The sequence below is a fragment of the Leucoraja erinacea genome, chromosome 30 (assembly GCF_028641065.1).
Source record: "Leucoraja erinacea ecotype New England chromosome 30, Leri_hhj_1, whole genome shotgun sequence".
NCBI lineage: Eukaryota > Metazoa > Chordata > Chondrichthyes > Rajiformes > Rajidae > Leucoraja > Leucoraja erinaceus.
The window spans coordinates 15,914,885-15,932,163 of record NC_073406.1 but is presented as its reverse complement, the minus strand read 5'-3'; the positions used below and the strand labels follow the sequence as shown (position 1 = coordinate 15,932,163).

Below are 17,279 nucleotides of genomic sequence, written 5' to 3'. Positions count from 1 at the left end.
ATGCCTATATAAATTATATTTAAACATTCCTATCATATCTATTGCCCTGGCGGCATATTCAAGGCACCTACCATTCTCTGTGTAAAAAAAAAACAAATTGCCTCTCACATTTCCTTTCAACCTCCCTTACCTTAAACCTGCGTCGTCTAGTATTTGACATTTCCACCCTGGGGAAAAAACTCTATGTATGTCTTTCATAATATTATATATTTCCATCAGGTTGCTCAGCCTCTGATTCTTCAGAGAAAACAATGAATTTGTCCATTCTCTTCTTATAGCTAATATTTCAGCTAACATTCTGGTAAACCTCTTGCACATCCTCTCTAAAGCCTCCATATCCTTCCTATATTGTGGTGAACAGAAATGTAGCCTAACCATAGTTTTATACAGTTGCAACATGACTTCCCAATTTTTAAAATCGATAAACTCCAGCATGCCACACACCTTCTTTTCCACCCTATCCACATGCTTCCATTTCAGGAAGCTATGAACTATAATATTCCTGCCTGTTTTTCTATTAGACATACTATTAGATTTACTCAAACCTCTCCTCGATCACTTCATCTGCTGACTTACTGCTCTGGTTCCCACACCCCAGCCTTTCTAGTTTAAACCCTCCCAAATTGTGACCAGCAAGCCTCTCTGCCTGGATATCTGTGTATCAAGCAGTCATAAGGCAATAGGACATACATACATTTCTAGTTTATATCTCAAAATGTCTCGGCCTCTCAAAAGTGGAGGGAAAACAATGGGTAAACATATTTTTTCCAAACCACATTCACTGTATTGGCAGGTAAAAGGTGTTAAATTACATTGAATATAGCACAACATTGCAGTTTGCTGTGTTATCATATAGTGTTATCTTGAGTCTGCATTTAAAGGAATATATTTATATATACTTTGTAAAGTGCTGTTTGAGCATGGATTGAATAATTACTTTTTATTGGTTCATGCAGCTTTCTGTGGATAGAACATTTGTTGATTTTGGGCCTCAAGTTGTGGGTGAAACGAGTATACAAACTATAACTCTGACCAATCGTGGTGCGCAGGGCAGTCTATTTGAGTTTCTGCAAATGGATTTCACTTCATCGGCATCAACAGAGGTAAGCATCCTCAGTCTGAAGAAGGGTGTCGACCTGAAACGTCACCCATTCCTTCTCTCCAGAGATGCTGCCTGTCCCGCTGACTTTCTCCAGCATTTTGTGTCAATCTCAGGTGATATAAGAGTTCCTTCAATGTCTGGCTGCCATACCAAGTGTCAAAAGAATGATGCCGATCAGTTTGTTAACATCAAACAAAACATCGAACAGTACAGAACGGGGAACAGGCCCTTCAGCCCACACTGTCTGTGTTCAACATGATGTCACACTAAACTAATCTCCTCTGCCTGCACATGATCAATATCCATCCATTCCCTGAATATTCACTCGCTTGTCTAAAAACCTCTTTAGACTTCAGAGATGCAGCACGTAAATAGGCCATTCGGCCCACTGAGTTCTCACCCCATACACTAACACTAACCTACGTACTGGGGAGAATTTACAATTTGACAGAAACCAATTAACCTACAAACCTCCACGTCTTTGGAGTGTGGGAAAAAACAGGAGCACCTGGAGAAAACTCACATGATCATAGAGAGAACGTACAAACTCCATACAGACAGCACCCGTAGTCAGGATTGAACCTGGGTCCTTGGCGCTTTAAGGTGGCAACTCTACCGCTGCGCCACTATGCCGCTAAATCACCATCATCGTACCTACTTCCATCATCACCCTCTGTTCCATGTCCCTCTATTTTCCACCTATTCATGTGCCTGTCTAAATTACTCTTAAACATTACGATGCGGTGCATTCAAGGCTTACCAAAAAAAAAACTTGGTACATTCCTCCCATTTAAACTTTCTGTGTTTGTCTAACTTGTTCTTCACCACTGCTAATCCAGGCAGCATTCTGGTAAACCTCTTCTGCACCCTCTCCAATGCCTCCACATCCTCCTGCAATGGGGTGACCAGAACTGCACACAATATGCCAGATGCAGCCTAACTAAAGTTTTGTAAAGCTGCAACCTGACTTCCTGACTCTGATGATGGTTTGAATTGCTTTTGAATGTACGCAAAGTGATATTTATTGATTTATTTCAGAAGCTTGAATGTAAACCTCATTTGGTGATACTGAATAGTTGGTAACAGATGTAGAAAAACATGCAGCCATGGCTTCACCATGAATGTAGAACTCGTTCTGGTATCGCTGGACCTGTCATTTACTGACTTTGAATGCATTTGGTGTAAATATCAGGGGAAAGATATTACTTTGACAAATATTTATAATTAAGTTGGAGTCAAACTTTATTCTCCATCAAAGTACTTCTGTTGTGCTAATGGGTGAGCATCAAACATTCCCATACCAGACAGTTCACAGTCTTGTAACAGGCAAACAAGATGATGATCACAAGGAGATATTTTGTCAATTAATTGTCACTGCTGTGATTTTTTAGATTATAAAGGAATGAGTGATCAGAGAAAAGTTGAGCAACTGTTTGAGTTATAGAAATGCAGTACATTCTAGTAATGAATTCTAGCTCAGGCCAGATAGAGTGAAAGATTTGAGATATTTGCAAGTGAACTACAAGTAGAATGTGGAGAGAAAGAGAAATGGGTGGTGTACAGGAATATATATGGCAATATATATTAAGAGTTAAAGCTGTCAAGTTCAGAGATACAGTGCAGAAAAAGGGCCTTTGCCCCACCGAGTCCATGCTGACCCCGTACACTAATACTATCCTAAACACGAGGGATCATTTACAAATCTTACCCAAGCCAATTAACCTACAAACCTGTACATCTTTGGGATGTGGGAGCAAACCACCATGCTGCCCTTAAATTAAGCTGTTACACAATACAGATAATGGTAAAATAGAACATTGTTGTGAGATTTTACATCATACTTTTGTTTTTTTTCAAGTAAGATCATAACCATTTATTTCTATACAAGTTACTTTACTTGTAGCAGTGTAACAGGAAAGCTTCAAACCTTTGCTGTTTTTATGAGACGATTGAACCTCTTCCCCAGTACTTAGCTTACTCAAGATGTTCTGCATTGACATTTTCATCCAGGTCTGGATCATGCCCAGGGAATGTAAAATGGGCTCCAGAGAACACTAACTCCTTCCTTGTTTCTTTTCACTGCATTCTTTGGGGATGCACTGAAAACTGAGGGAAACACAGCAAATTATTTGACCGTGAAATATGAAAGCAGTAAGGCAAGCTCGCATGAAGAGAAGCAGACACATTTCAAACAGGCCTGGAAGACAATTATTCATATCCCAGCACAAATGAAATGTTTGCCTGATGAGAAATTATTAACCAGTTAGAGTCTACTCATGTAAAGTTAGAAATGTAAGAGGTGATCTGTTGAAGCATATAAGATTTAAAGGTAGCTCGGCAGGGTGAATGTTTAGATGATATTTTCAACTTTGAGGGAATCCAGAACTATAGGCATGGTTTTTGAATAAGAATGGGCCATTTGAAATGATGATCAGAAGGAATTTCTTCTTTTGTGGGCTCATGAATCTTTTGACTTCTGAAGCTTAGAGAATTACAGAGCATGAGTTCTTCAATGCAATGAAGACTGAAATAGGTTTTTGTTTGATAGGTTGGTAATGGATTATGGAGAACAAGTAGTAAACTAGAGTTAATGTTAAGATCAGGTCAGATTAGCCATAAATGTCAGGGCAAGCTTCGGTGGCGATATGCCTTGTCTTACATAAATGTTGAAACTCACATTGACTATTGTATAATATGCCTTTATTTGCTTTTTTCAGCCCAAAGGTGAATTGACCAGTCCAGCACCGCTTAAAACATGTAAGTTGTATGGTTCTGAAATGGTTTTTATATGACCAACCTCCTTCATGAAAGAATTTCACCAATCATTTGATTAGTGAACAGGAAACTCTTGCACACCAAAGTTACTAGCTACCTGCAATGGGACCGATCTGCACACACCGCATGTTCTATGCTGCTCTCTCAGTGCACTATTGCATTCACAAGGACAGTGAACGGCATGAGCTTCGATTGCATGGGCAGGGCCAGTGTGGTTACTGGAGTTTTTAAAAAAAGGTGCTGGAGAAACTCAGCAGGCTAGACAGCATCTGTAGAGGGAAATGGACAGATGACATTTCAGGTCGGGACCCTTCTTCAGATCAATAGAGTAGTGGGGAGAAAGCTGGAAAACATCTTAATGAAGAAACAAATAATTGCAGATGCTGGTTAATACACAAAAGGACACAAAGTGCTGGATTAACTCAGCAGGTCAGGCAGAATCTCTGGAAAACATGGATATGTGACATTTTGGATCGAGATCCTTCATCAGACTTAGTCTTAAGCTCTTAAGTTATTTTCCAGCATTCTCCCTCTACTCTGATCTTCGCTTATCCAGTTGTCTGCCCTTTACTCCAATCAGCACATCTTTATGAGTCAAGAAAGAGAATGTTTGAACAAAGAAATTCTTACCTGCTGTAGCTCTGCAGGCCCAATAACGCATTCATAAATATATAATAATCTTTATGAGTAACACAACAAAAACAGAGTAGTCCCCTTTTGAGTTTAATGTTATAAAGAGCGAATTCTTTCTTTTCTGCTCACTTTAGCTCTAACTTCCTTCCTAAGGGGCTTTCTTTTCCCAACACTCTTGCACTTCACGACTCTCTTGCACTTTCTTTACTTTTCTTACTTCTACCTTTTTCTTAAAGCTCGAAAAAATGAAGCGGTACAAAAAATGTATTAAGATATATGTGTTATGCAGGATTGTAATTTACCGTACTTCTAATAAAAATAAAATTAAAAAAAATAAAAAATAAATAAATAAATAAATATATAATAATCTATAGTACATTAAATGAGTAATAGTACATAACCAGACCATCATAGTGCAAAACCAATGTCTGTGGTCAAACCAAGATAAAATCCACTGTAAATCATGGTTGCTGAGGTAATGGTTACTGCTGTCCAGTGTGGTGCAAGAGCATGATAGTCGATGAGAAGAAGTTATTCACCAATGTCGCTACATTTTCTTTTTGAAAAAAAGAGGACTTGCAGTTACAGTGTGTGGCATCTTTCATGTCTCTTTTTAGGACAACCAAAAGCACTGGATAGCCACATCTTTACATGGAGATTTACACTATACACAGACTCCATGTGTAATCAAACCAAGGAACAATGTATTTTTGATGTGTCTTTTCTGTTTTTCACTTTTTATCAATTTAGAAACAAATTCCAGATTTTGGTTGTTTTGGTTTATGAACTTATTAATGTTTCTAGTTAATGACTTGCATTGTTTCCTCTGCAACAGATTTACAGTAGATGCTCACTATGCTCGCTCTTCTCTAGAATGCATTACTTCATATGTATTTATATGGATCACTTACAAACACCGTTTAAGACTAATACCCTCCCATATTTATTTGAATTTCCAGACCAGGATTTGTTTGAGATTGATGTTCCAGTTTCCAATGAGATCAAAATTGGCCAGGTAGGTTCAGTCATAATGAACTGAATGAGATTAACTGAATTCTCACGTATTTGAATGGATTTCTACGCTGGAGGGAGGTAATGGGATTTACCTTCAGCAAGCACAATTTAAAGCAGAGTCTGGATATTTATTGAAAACACACAATTAAAAAGAAGGTAAGTGATCTTGCAAGTCATTTTAAAAAATCAATTGCAGGGAAACTGAGCATTAAAGTAATGAAAGTATAGAGTCAGAGCTAAACTGATAGAAATCATTAACTTGGCCTCGAAAAAGAATAGAACACCCAATACATCTGCACAATGGGAAGCATTCAAAGTAGAAACTGTAAGAGTTCAGAGCCAGTATGTCCCTGTAAGGATAAAAGCCAAGGGAAGACACAAAATGCTGGAGTAACTCAGCAGCATCTCTTGAGAGATGGAATGGGTGACATTTCGGGTCGAGACCCTTCTTCAGTCTATATTATGTGCAGTTCTGCATAATATAAGTATTGTGTGCAGTTCTGATTTAGGGCAAGGGGTTAGTAATTCAGAGGGGTTCCTTTTTTCACCCAGAGTATGAGAGTATTGGAGTATTTGAGAGTATCTGGAGTACACAGAGTGGTGGAAGCACAGTTGCTGACAGCATTTATCAGCATAGATGAACAGTTGGATCACCTCGGCATTAAACGCTCTGGGCCAAATGCTGAAGGATGCGAGTGATTATGAACAGATCTGTATGACTCCACAGCTCTGTCTATTACTTGTACATGGTGAAAGGATTGGTAAGATATTCTGATTATTTGGCCAAATGGAATAAGAATAGGAGTTCCAATATTGTATGAAAGATTGCTTTATAAGTTCATGTTAAACTTTCAACCAAAGATCTAATGATGGAGAATGAACCAGACCCATAAGCAAGATCAAAATAGGTAATAATGCCTATAATATAACATTTTAAATAATAATTGAGACATTCAAAGGCATGAAAGGTAAAGATTAGAAAAGGATTGATTTGAAAAGGCTGATAGCAGGACCAACATAAAATAAAATGAATGGACATGATATAGAACAACAATGGAAAATATTTAACACCATGTCTACCAACGATAGATATTATATTATAAAAATAATAAACTATTATCCATTGAGGCAACAATTAGGTACTGAAAGAGTGATGGACCTTGTAGATGGAGAGTACAGGACAAGGAGAATATAAATAGACTCGGAGAGAGATGAACAAAATGAAAGCAAAAAGGACCATTCAAATTAAATTACTCGGAACATGAAACAAAATAAAGAAAGTCAGATCGCAACAGGGTGGCGAAAACAAATAACATAGTCATACAGTGTGGTAACAGGCCGTTCATCCCAACTTGACCTCACTGACCAACATGTCCAATCTACACTAGGCCCACTTACCTGCATTTGGCCCGTATCCTTCTAAACTCATCCTATCCATGTACCTATCTAACTGCTTCTTAAACGTTGCGACAGTCCCTGCCTCAACTACCTCCTCCAGCAGCTCATTCCACCATCCTTTGCGTGAAAGTTACCCCTCAGATTTCTATAAAATCTTTCTCCTTTCACCTTAAACCTATGCCCTCTGGTTCTCGATTTCCCCACTCTGGGTAAGAGACTCTGTGCATCTGCCCGATCTAGTCCTCTCATCATTTTATACACCTTCATAAGATCACCACTCATCCTCCTGCATTCCAGGAAATAGAGTCCCAGTCTGCTCAATCTCTGCTTATAGCTCAGACCCTCGAAGCCTGGCAACATCTTTGTAAATCTTCTCTGCGCTATTTCCAATTTGACAATATCTTTCCTGCAACATGATGCGCTGAACTGAACACAATTCTCTGAATGTGGCCTCACCGACGCCTTATATATCTGCAACATGACATCCCAACTTCTATACTCAATATTTTGACTGATGAAGGCCAATCTGCCAAAAGCCTTTTTGACCACCCCATTTACATGTGATGCCACCTTCAGGGAACTTGGAGAGAATAAATCTCTATTCCAGCCAAATCTTACATGGAGTTTGAAAGAATCTAGAGGTGAGTTGGCAGAAGCATTGTTACGTGTATTTAATCATGTTTTAGCAGAAGCTGCTGTTCTTGAGGAAGTGAACACACATCAAGGTTTGAAAGATAGTGGACAGATCTATAATTGAAAGAGGCTGAAGGGGAATCCTGAAGTCCATTGCTGGAATTGCAACCTAGATTCATATTTTCAATTTATAATCTAAAGTACAATTTTAAAGTTAGTAGAAAGTGCCAAGTGGGAGGATGCTCAACAATGGGGAATATCAAAACCCAAAATACGTGGCATTTAAAAAAAGTTTTTACTTTTTGAGATATAGCTGGAAAATATAATAATAATAAATTTTATTTATGGGCACCTTTCAAGAGTCTCAAGGACACTGTTGTAATCTGCAGCACTGTCACTGTGGAATGATCGACAATTAAATCTAGATGTGCCACGTAGTTATATTTGAGCAGATAACTACACTTTACACAAGATGAGTTTACCCTGTTTGAAGGAGGATCCTGACCCTATCAGTGTTCTTCTGAGATGCTGCTTGACCTGCTGAGCTATTCTAGCATTTTGTGTTTTTCTTTGGTAAACCAGCATCTGCAAATCCTTGTTTTTACATTACTCTGTTTTATGTAAGTGTCCCTGCAGGCATATTTGACAAATTCTCTGTTCTTTAATGTACCTATATGCTTTTATTCCTTCAAAAAATAAGCCCAACAGCCCAACATGCTCTATGCTTATGCCAAGGCATTTAGCATGTCATGATATCACCATTCGACACTGTAATGTGGTTCGAGCTGAGCCCATTCCCCGTGATTGTGCATCATTTGATGCAGGCGAAATGAGGGCGGAGCAACAAATATTAGCAATTAGTGGCAAGGGAAAACAGTCACGGATGACTGACAGCTCTAAGAAGCACCAGGTTTTCATGCAGAGTATGTGAAGAACAGTAATTCAATGCCAAGGGAAAGATGGCCAAGCACACTGTGTGGCCGACCCTCCAGCCTCACCATCTGCTTCTGGCCCTCTACCTCCCACAGTGCCCACAGCAGACTCTTTTTATGACACAACAAGCTGGGAGATGGTCGATCTGCTAAGGTTTAAACCATCACATGCCTCCCTGTTCTGCAAGAGGGAGGGAGTGTGTTTCTGCAGATGAGAGCCGGACCTGATTGTGAATGAACCTGAGATCATTTCCATTTCTGATAGAAATACCAAGTCTACCATGATCGCCTGGAACAATCGTGATCACCTGATTTTTTTTTCTCCAAATTGTCCAATGTTGTAATTTTATTATTTTAGGATCTTATAATTAATTTCTACCAGTTCATTGGTTATGCAAATTAAACAAGAACAGGCCATTTGGCCCACGATGTTCTATAGAGATAGCCATAGAGTTACAGCACTGTAATTTGTGGAAACATGCTCAACCTGTCCATGCCAATTAAATCTCATTGTTCAAATTATGCAGTAATTGGAGTAAAGGTTCCTTATCTATGCATCTGGTTTTCATTGGAGTAAGGCTTTATTGTGCTGTGTGTGCATGATGGTTACCTAACAATAAAATGTAGTACTTTAGAAATGTATTTAACAAACTTGAGTCAGGTCAATTTGACCTTTCCCCTAAAGGGTCTTGCGAAGGATTGGCAACAAAGGCTATATAAGAACATCAATAATAACATGAATATTTGTTGTTAATTTTACGCAATTGCTTGCAATACCAATGATGATAAATGGACTGTATTCTATCAAGTAATACCTGAAATCTCAAATTACCTTTGTAGCTAGCTTTTGTTGCTGGAATTCATCAAATGTCCTTCTGTTTTATTGAATTCTTTTAGGTCTCCAAGGACATGATTGAACCATTTTCTTCAATCAAATTACCAATAATCTTTCTGCCTACAGTCCCTGGCACTGCACAGGCAGAATTTGAGCTAGTATTTGCTTATGGAGCCTACAGAAATGTAAGTCGTGTCATCAAAAGCAGCAGTTTAGTTGCCTACTTGGCTCACCATGTCTCTGAATCAAAAGGCAGTGCATTCAATTTCCACAATGGACAGACATATTTTCTAGGTTCTCATTGAAATGTGGCCTTTCGCCTATGCTCCAATATATTAGAAGCTTGCATAAATTTAGTGCCTTGAATATTCCATAAATATAGTGCCTTGAATGTAATGAACATTTCTCAGCGCATCCTAAAAAATACACTCAATTCCTTAAACCAAGGGACTGTGGACTAGTTCATATTATTATTCCAGGATTAGATGATTATTATCTGTTAGCCAGAGTGCCTTGTGTAACTCCATGGCTATTACTAATGGGAATACTGTGGAGTATTTTAAACATGAGATTTCTCCAACCCTTCCTCCACTCAGTATCTGGAGTAATGCAATAATTCTCCATTCAGATGCTCAGCCAATGAATCTATTGAAGGCTAAGATCAATAGATGTTGTTGTGTCCTGGAGTCACCACTAGAGGGCTCTGTTTCGAAATGAATGTTTCCTTAGGAAGGGTCCCTGGGGGATCTTCAGGGCTTGAGGGTAACCATGTTTGGCTTGTATAAATACACTTCGGGTTCTGGACACCGTGCAGTTTGTGAATTATTTACAGGGAGTGTAATTATTTACTTTCCTGCTTTCCTGCTGGACATATACAGGAAGAAATGTATCAGCAGAGCCATCTCCATCATCAAAGACTCCTACCACCCATCGCATCACATATTCTCCATCCTGCCATCTGGGAAGAGGTACAGGAGCATTAGCTGCAAAACCAGCAGGATGCTCCTCAGCTTCTTCCCGCAGGCTTGACTGCTAAACCATGCCAAAGTAGCGCGTACCAAACCTGGACACACTGCAGCAGAGCCACTGTTGTGCCGCTGCCGATCGGAACGCCTGTTGAATGTTTAGTAGAGTGTTAAATTTGTTCATGATATATGTATTTTTATTTCTATTTATTTTAAATGCACACTGAATGGACACTAGTTGAGCAACGTTTTTTTTGTTTCCTCTGGGTATGTGAATACTCAGGAAATGACAATAAAGATATACAATACAATACAATTTAGCCCTCAAATACAACAGATGTCTTTAGGCCAACAAGAAAAATGGGAATTGGGAGGGAAAGTGGAATTGAGGTCGAGGATCAGTGGTGATTTGTTGAATGATGGAGCAGACTTGTTGAACCATATGGCTTATTCTTCCTTCTAGTCGCCATGCTCATGTGTTCACTCTTCTGCCCAAGGTGTTCTGGTTTCCCAGAATTATCCAGTACTAACTCACAGACTATGGGTGATTACAAAATTCACTCTTTTGTTTTCCTAAGAAAATTGTGCCAAGTTAATCTTTATTAGTTTAGGCCCTTAATTTCTACTAGTTCATGCAAATGATGCAGAAACAGGTCATTTGGCCCACAGTGACGGTGCCGAGCATGGTGCTAATTTAAACTTAAACAAAGAACATATTATGAAGGAATATGATTGAGTCAACAGGCAAATTGGAGGAACAGAACCTCCTATTTCACTTGGGTAGCTTCTAACCCAATGGTATGAACATTGAAATCTCTAATTTGACTAACTTCTACTTACACTCCCCTCTCCTCCCCCATTTCCCCTTCCCCCACCCTAGGTGTTTATCAGATCCACAGTTCTCCACATTGTTTCCCTCTTGAGATCACACCTTCCCTACTTCCCTAGCCAACAATGGGCTGATTAGGCACCACCCTGCCCAAAGATCATATAGCTCTGCTATAAGATCTTTGATCCTGCCTGAGGTCGTTTGTGGCCAGACTTGATTGGTCCTATCAGGACCGTCCTGATCTTTTCTCGCCTCCAGCTCTTCATCCCCCCCTCCCCCATACTCCCTGTAGACATTCTTGAGCAGGCACATAGGTCTGACCCAAAACATCACCCGCCCTTTTTCTCCAGCATCTGCAGTTCCTTGTTTCTACTGTGTTAAAAAAAAACCTCACATATTGAGTGATATGTGTATTTGCATATGAAGTATTTGCATATGAAGTATTTGTCATATTATAAAGTGATGGATTCTTGAGTTGCTATCTTCTCAGAGCCACTGCAAACTCAATTTATTAACACTGTGCATAGTTTATGATAAATGAAATATTATAAATAAACAGGTATCCTTACCTGTATTATACTGGTGGATTCTGGCCATGAATATTGAAGATTGAAAAGACTAGGCTTGTATTCACTGTAGTTTAGAAGGATGAGGGGATATCTTATAGAAATGTATAAAATTGTAAAAGGACTGGACAAGCTAGATGCAGGAAAAATGTTCTCAATGTTGGGCGAGTCCAGAACCAGGGGCCACAGTCTTAGACTAAAGGGGAGGCCATTTAAGACTGAGGTGAGAAAATACTTTTTCACCCAAAGAGTTGTGAATTTGTGGAATTCCCTGCCACAGAGGGCAGTGGAGGGCAAATCACTGGATGGGTTTAAGAGAGAGTTAGATAGAGCTCTAGGGGCTAGTGGAATCAAGGGGTATGGGGACAAGGGAGGCATGAGTTATTGATTGGGGACGATCAGCCATGATCACAATGAATGGCGGTGCTGGCTCGAAGGGCCGAATGACCTCCTCCTGTACCTATTTTCTATGTTTCTATGTTTCTAATACTTCATATGTCTGGTATTTTTATTCTTTCTAGCTGTGATAAGTAAGACTGGGGAATATTGATGGGCTGCTGTAGCCATCATTTAGGTCTCCTTAAGAAACTATATCAGATCCTTGTGATTGTCCTTTAACTGGTACACTGGCTATGTAAGCTGAAGGATTTCTTCTAGCACCAGCTGTCAAAAAGTGGGCAGATCACAACCAAATATTCATTGTCACAGAACAAAAATATATAAGAAGAATTTGAATATTTGTTTTAAATATTAAATTCTCGTTGATTTACATGATACAATATTACACCATGAACTCCACCACTAAACAATAGCATGCTTGGAAGTATTGCAACTATTTAATTAAGCACAGCAGGTAATGCAGATTAACCCTGATGGTTTATTTATTCTGCTCCTAAAAATAGATCGCAATTAAAGTTCAAGCAGAGGCCATTGACGTACCAGTCTGGATTTCGAATCCTAATATAGACTTGAAAATCTGCATGTACGACCGGCTTTATCAAGATGGCATTCGTGTTCACAACAGGTATGCTGATTGGAAAGAGAAATAGCCCTTCATGGCAGGATGCTCTTGACGTAAAGACAGTGAGGTGAAACGCAACGTGAATCTGCAAAGGTGATCATGTATAGCAGATAGTTCAGAACCATATGCCTGGTAAAGGTCATTTTAAGATAAACAACATTATCTTACTGTGTCACAACAGGGAAAGAGGCCAATGAACCCATTAGAGTTATAGACATAGGACATACAGCATGGAAACAAGCCATTTTGTGTCACATCCACGTTGACGCATCTGCACTAATCCCATTTCCCAGCACTTGGCCCGTACCCTTCCCACCCAAAGTTCACTTCTTAAATACTGTCAGCAACTCAGCTTCCATGACTTTCTCAGGCAGTGCATTAGTGGTACTCAACATTCTCTGGGTGAAAAGGTATCTCTCAAATCCCCTCTGAATCTTTTCTCCCTTATCCTAAATATATGTCCTCTTTTCTACCTCTGTTATGGAGAAGCGTTTCCTGTCATCTACCCTATATATACTTTTCATAATTTTGTATACATCACTCATGTCCCCTCTTCTCCATGGGAGAATGGACCTACCTTTTTCTCCAGTCTCTCCCTATAAATCAAATGCACCATCCCAGGCAATATGCTGGTGAATCTGCTCTGCACCCTCTCCGGAGCAATCCCATGTTATCTGTAGAGAGTTTGCATGTTCTCCCTATGCCCACGTGGGTTACCTCCGGGTGCTCCAGTTTCTTCCCACACTCCAAAGATGTGCAGGTTTTCAGGTAAATTGTCCCTAGTGTGTAGGATAGAACTAGTGTGCAGGTGATCGCTGATTGGCGTGGATCGGTGGGCCGTAGGGCCTGTTTCCACATTGTATCTCTAAACCAAACATCCTTCCAATTGTGTGACACCTTAAACTGCAGACGGTTCTTCAGCTGATGTCTGACCAAAATTTGATAAACCTGGAGCATAACCTCCGTGTTCTTAATGCCCTGACTAATGAAGGCCAGTATCCCATATGCCTTCTTTAACACATTATTTACTTGTGCTGCCATTTTCAAGAATCTATGCACTTGTCTAAAGTCTCTCTGTTCATCAGTGCTCCCTATGACTTTCCCATTCCTGTTGTATTTCCTGGCCTCAATACTGCTCCCAAAATCCATCATCTCACATTTATCTGGATTAAACTCCATCTGCCATGTATCAGCCGATTTCACCAACTTATCAACACCTCAACCGTTTTTACACAGGGCTCATCTTTGTACATGTTGTTTGTTTTTAATGTTAATCTTTGCTTCCGGATTATCTGCATGTTGAGGATGCGGAAGGTCATCAAACGCATATATTTTATCCCCTGCTCAACATTACAAGTAATCCTGTCAATATCAGATTGCTCTTTGTGGGAATCTGCCACACATAAGAGTGTTTGTGAGAAGTACTATATTAGGGCAAGTAAAATCAAAAAGATGGCAGATGCTGGAAAGTTGAAATAAAAATACATAATGCTGGAAATATTGAGCAGGTCAAGTTGTTTTGTGGAAAGAAAATGAATGTTTCGTCAAATATTCTTCATCAGAACTTTAAATGCAAGTGCAAGTGTTTGCTATCTGTAAAATACACCATATACTGCAGGTAACCTTGAGCCATTAGATAATTTCAGACACTTTTTTGGTCATCCCTTTTTATAGAATCAAGAACACTGCCATGAGAAATGACACTATAATTACTGTGGAAGTTGTGATGGACCCCTTGGCTTTGTCAGGCAGCTGGTACTATCTGTGAAAAAAATGAAATACTTTTGTCAAAGCATACTAATCCTTTGCTTTTAGCAGCACAAAGGTTAAGAATTGAACATTCCGAAGAATTCACTTGTTTCACTTGCCACAGAAGTTGCAGATACAACAGCAATATTTACAGTGTCAGTGGTATTTCAACAGACACGTGAGCAGGCAGCAGGTGGATACTGACCAGATGCAGGCTGATAGGATCAGTTTAATGTGGCATCATAGTCAGCATAGATGTGGTGGACCGAATGGCCTGTGCTCTGCTGAACTATGTCTGACCCGCTGATCAAGTCCATCATCTCCTGCTCTATTTTCATCAAAGTTATTAACGTTGACTCTTTTTTTAAAAAAATAGTCAACAAACATAAAATTCCTCTTCACCTATTCCTATTCCTTTGTTCCTGACCCACTGAGTTACTCGCAGCATGGTCGACACGTGGTCCAAGGAAGTTCAAAGAGGTCACTGGAACTCTCCTTCATGCTTGAGGGAAGTTCCTGAATACTCGTGGCCGCAGCTAGGTCGCGGGAAATGTTTCAGCATGTTAAAAAATTTTCCGCGAGTAAAATTTGGTCAGCATGGGTCTTTTTAACTCGTAGAGCATTTGAGTGGGGGTCGCTATTTAGTTACAAACAGTCGATGGCAGACGTAGGGGATCTCCTTCGCTGACCGTGTATTTTGATTAGCTAATTGGAGTTTTCAGGACCAAGAAAAACATACTTGTAGGTAAAATGCCCGCTAAACTTTATTATACTTTCTTAAAATTATTTCTTAAAAGTGTCTCCACTCCTTTCCCCCCCCCCCCCCCCCCCCCTTCTCCCCCCCTTTCTCTCTCCTTCTCTCCCCCTCCCCCCGCGCTCTCTGAAGAACTTACCATACACTGCAGCTGTCATTTACCTTCCTCTTCATCGCGGGTGTGAATTTCAGACAGCGCTCCCCCGCTTTCCCTGGTCTCCATCTTTGCGATGTGTTTGTGTGTGTGCGGTCGGTTGATCCAGCTCGCGTTTTCAACGAGGGCTGATCCGGCTCGAAGCTTTCCAGGCAAGTGCCCTCGAGCTTGAAGGTCGAAGACACTCTTCTTAACTCACGGATTAGGTCGCCGCAGTGGGGCAGCCCCTTTACACACATCTTTAGTGTGTTCCTGGTGAAAAAGGGGATGGTTCATTTGGTGCATTAGTTGCACACAATGCCACTGACGTCACGTGCCAGCCGTGCCTCTGACAGTTGTCAGATCAGCTGGTAATTTCTTGCGGCTACAGGCGGTTTGAGTGTTTGGAACTTATTAAGAATTTAAGCCATTTAAATCATCCACCCAGCTTACCCTTGAGCAAAACTGCAAAATGAAGGTGGCACCACTCAACCTCGGTTGGAGTGAAAGCCAAATTTCATGTTAATGTCATTCAGACGTACCATATGATTGTGATTAGTGAGAAAGGATTACATCTAGAGAGGATGAACCATATTTTTTTCTTGCACTTGCTCTGGAATTTCTCACTGTTGTCATTTATTTGCTTGACTAGTCTGAGAACTCTTGTATTAAAGGATAACCGTACAAGAAGAAAACTCACCAACTTCCACAACAGATCAACAATAGTTCTCACTGACTCTCCAGAAGGGAAGAGCCCAAACCTAAAATGTCACCAATTCTTTTTCTCCAGAGTAGCGGCCTAACCAGCTGAGTTGTGTCAGCACTTTGTGTCTATCATTGGTATAAAACAGCATCTGCAGTTCTTTGTTTCTACTATAAAAAAACTTCCCTCACACATTAACGAGTTAAGAGTATTCACACTGGAGTATTTGTCACACGTAATTGCAGTCATTTTTCAAATAATCTGTTCTCTCCAACTCAGAGCAACCTGCTGGATTTATAACTCATCTATTAAGTAATGTATCCACTCCCATCACTATCAGCATACTGCAGCTACTGTATATAGGGTGCACAGCAGGCACTCACCAAGTTTTGTGATAGCACCTCTCAGTCGTTCCCTAACCCTAACCCTCCAGCATCTGGCAGGAGAAGGACAGCAGACCCCTGGGATACAGCCCCTGCAGATTTCCCTCCAAGACATACAGGATCCCTGTTGAGACATATCCCTCACTGCCTCTGGAATCCTCACTTAATGGAATTAATAGAACAGTCTCATCGCAGGAGCCGCAGCCAACATCAGCTTTTAAAAGATGCCAAGGATGAGGAACAGCCTTGCAGTGGTGTTCATATCCTGAGAATGAATAAAACCACCTCAAGACCCATTCATTCCTCCCTTACATTAGGGACAGCACAGTGGCGCAGCTGGTAGAACTGCTTCCACTTGATGCCAGAGACCCAGGTGAGAGACCTCGTGACCTCAGGTGCTATCTGTGTGTAGTTTGTGATCATATGGGTTTCATGTAATTTCTCCCTGTGATCATGTGGGTTTGCTCTGGGTGCTCCAGTTTTCTCCCACATCCCTGCAGCTTTGTAGATTAATTGGCCTCTGTAAATGTACCCTAGTGTGTAGGATAGAACTAATGAATGGGTGATCTGGGTGGGCCGAAGGGCCTGTTTCCATGTTGTATCTCTAAAATCAAAACAAAACTAATTATTACTAATTTTGCAGATTATATTTTACGTTTATATTTGGGGCTATTGAATGTTTGGTGACTGGTTTTACTTTAATACTACTCGGGCATCTATGCTGTATAGATATTTATAGCAAGCAGAAAGTCATTACCGTGGCAGCAAAGATTGTTTTGATAGGTGAGAGACCCTCCCAAAACACCCCTAATCACCATTGCCCATTTGACAATTCTACATGAGTTTTGGCATGC

General features: G+C 40.2%; 1 protein-coding gene across 1 annotated transcript in view; it reads left to right on the top strand.

The window, feature by feature from the left end:
* cfap74 (cilia and flagella associated protein 74) overlaps positions 1–17,279 on the top strand; it is a 134,130-nt gene that overhangs the window by 65,280 nt on the left and 51,571 nt on the right. The window contains exons 17-21 of the mRNA XM_055659016.1: positions 957–1,103; positions 3,820–3,859; positions 5,470–5,525; positions 9,385–9,507; positions 12,585–12,706. Coding sequence (XP_055514991.1) covers positions 957–1,103; positions 3,820–3,859; positions 5,470–5,525; positions 9,385–9,507; positions 12,585–12,706 — 488 coding nt within the window. The remainder of the gene's footprint in view (positions 1–956; positions 1,104–3,819; positions 3,860–5,469; positions 5,526–9,384; positions 9,508–12,584; positions 12,707–17,279) is intronic.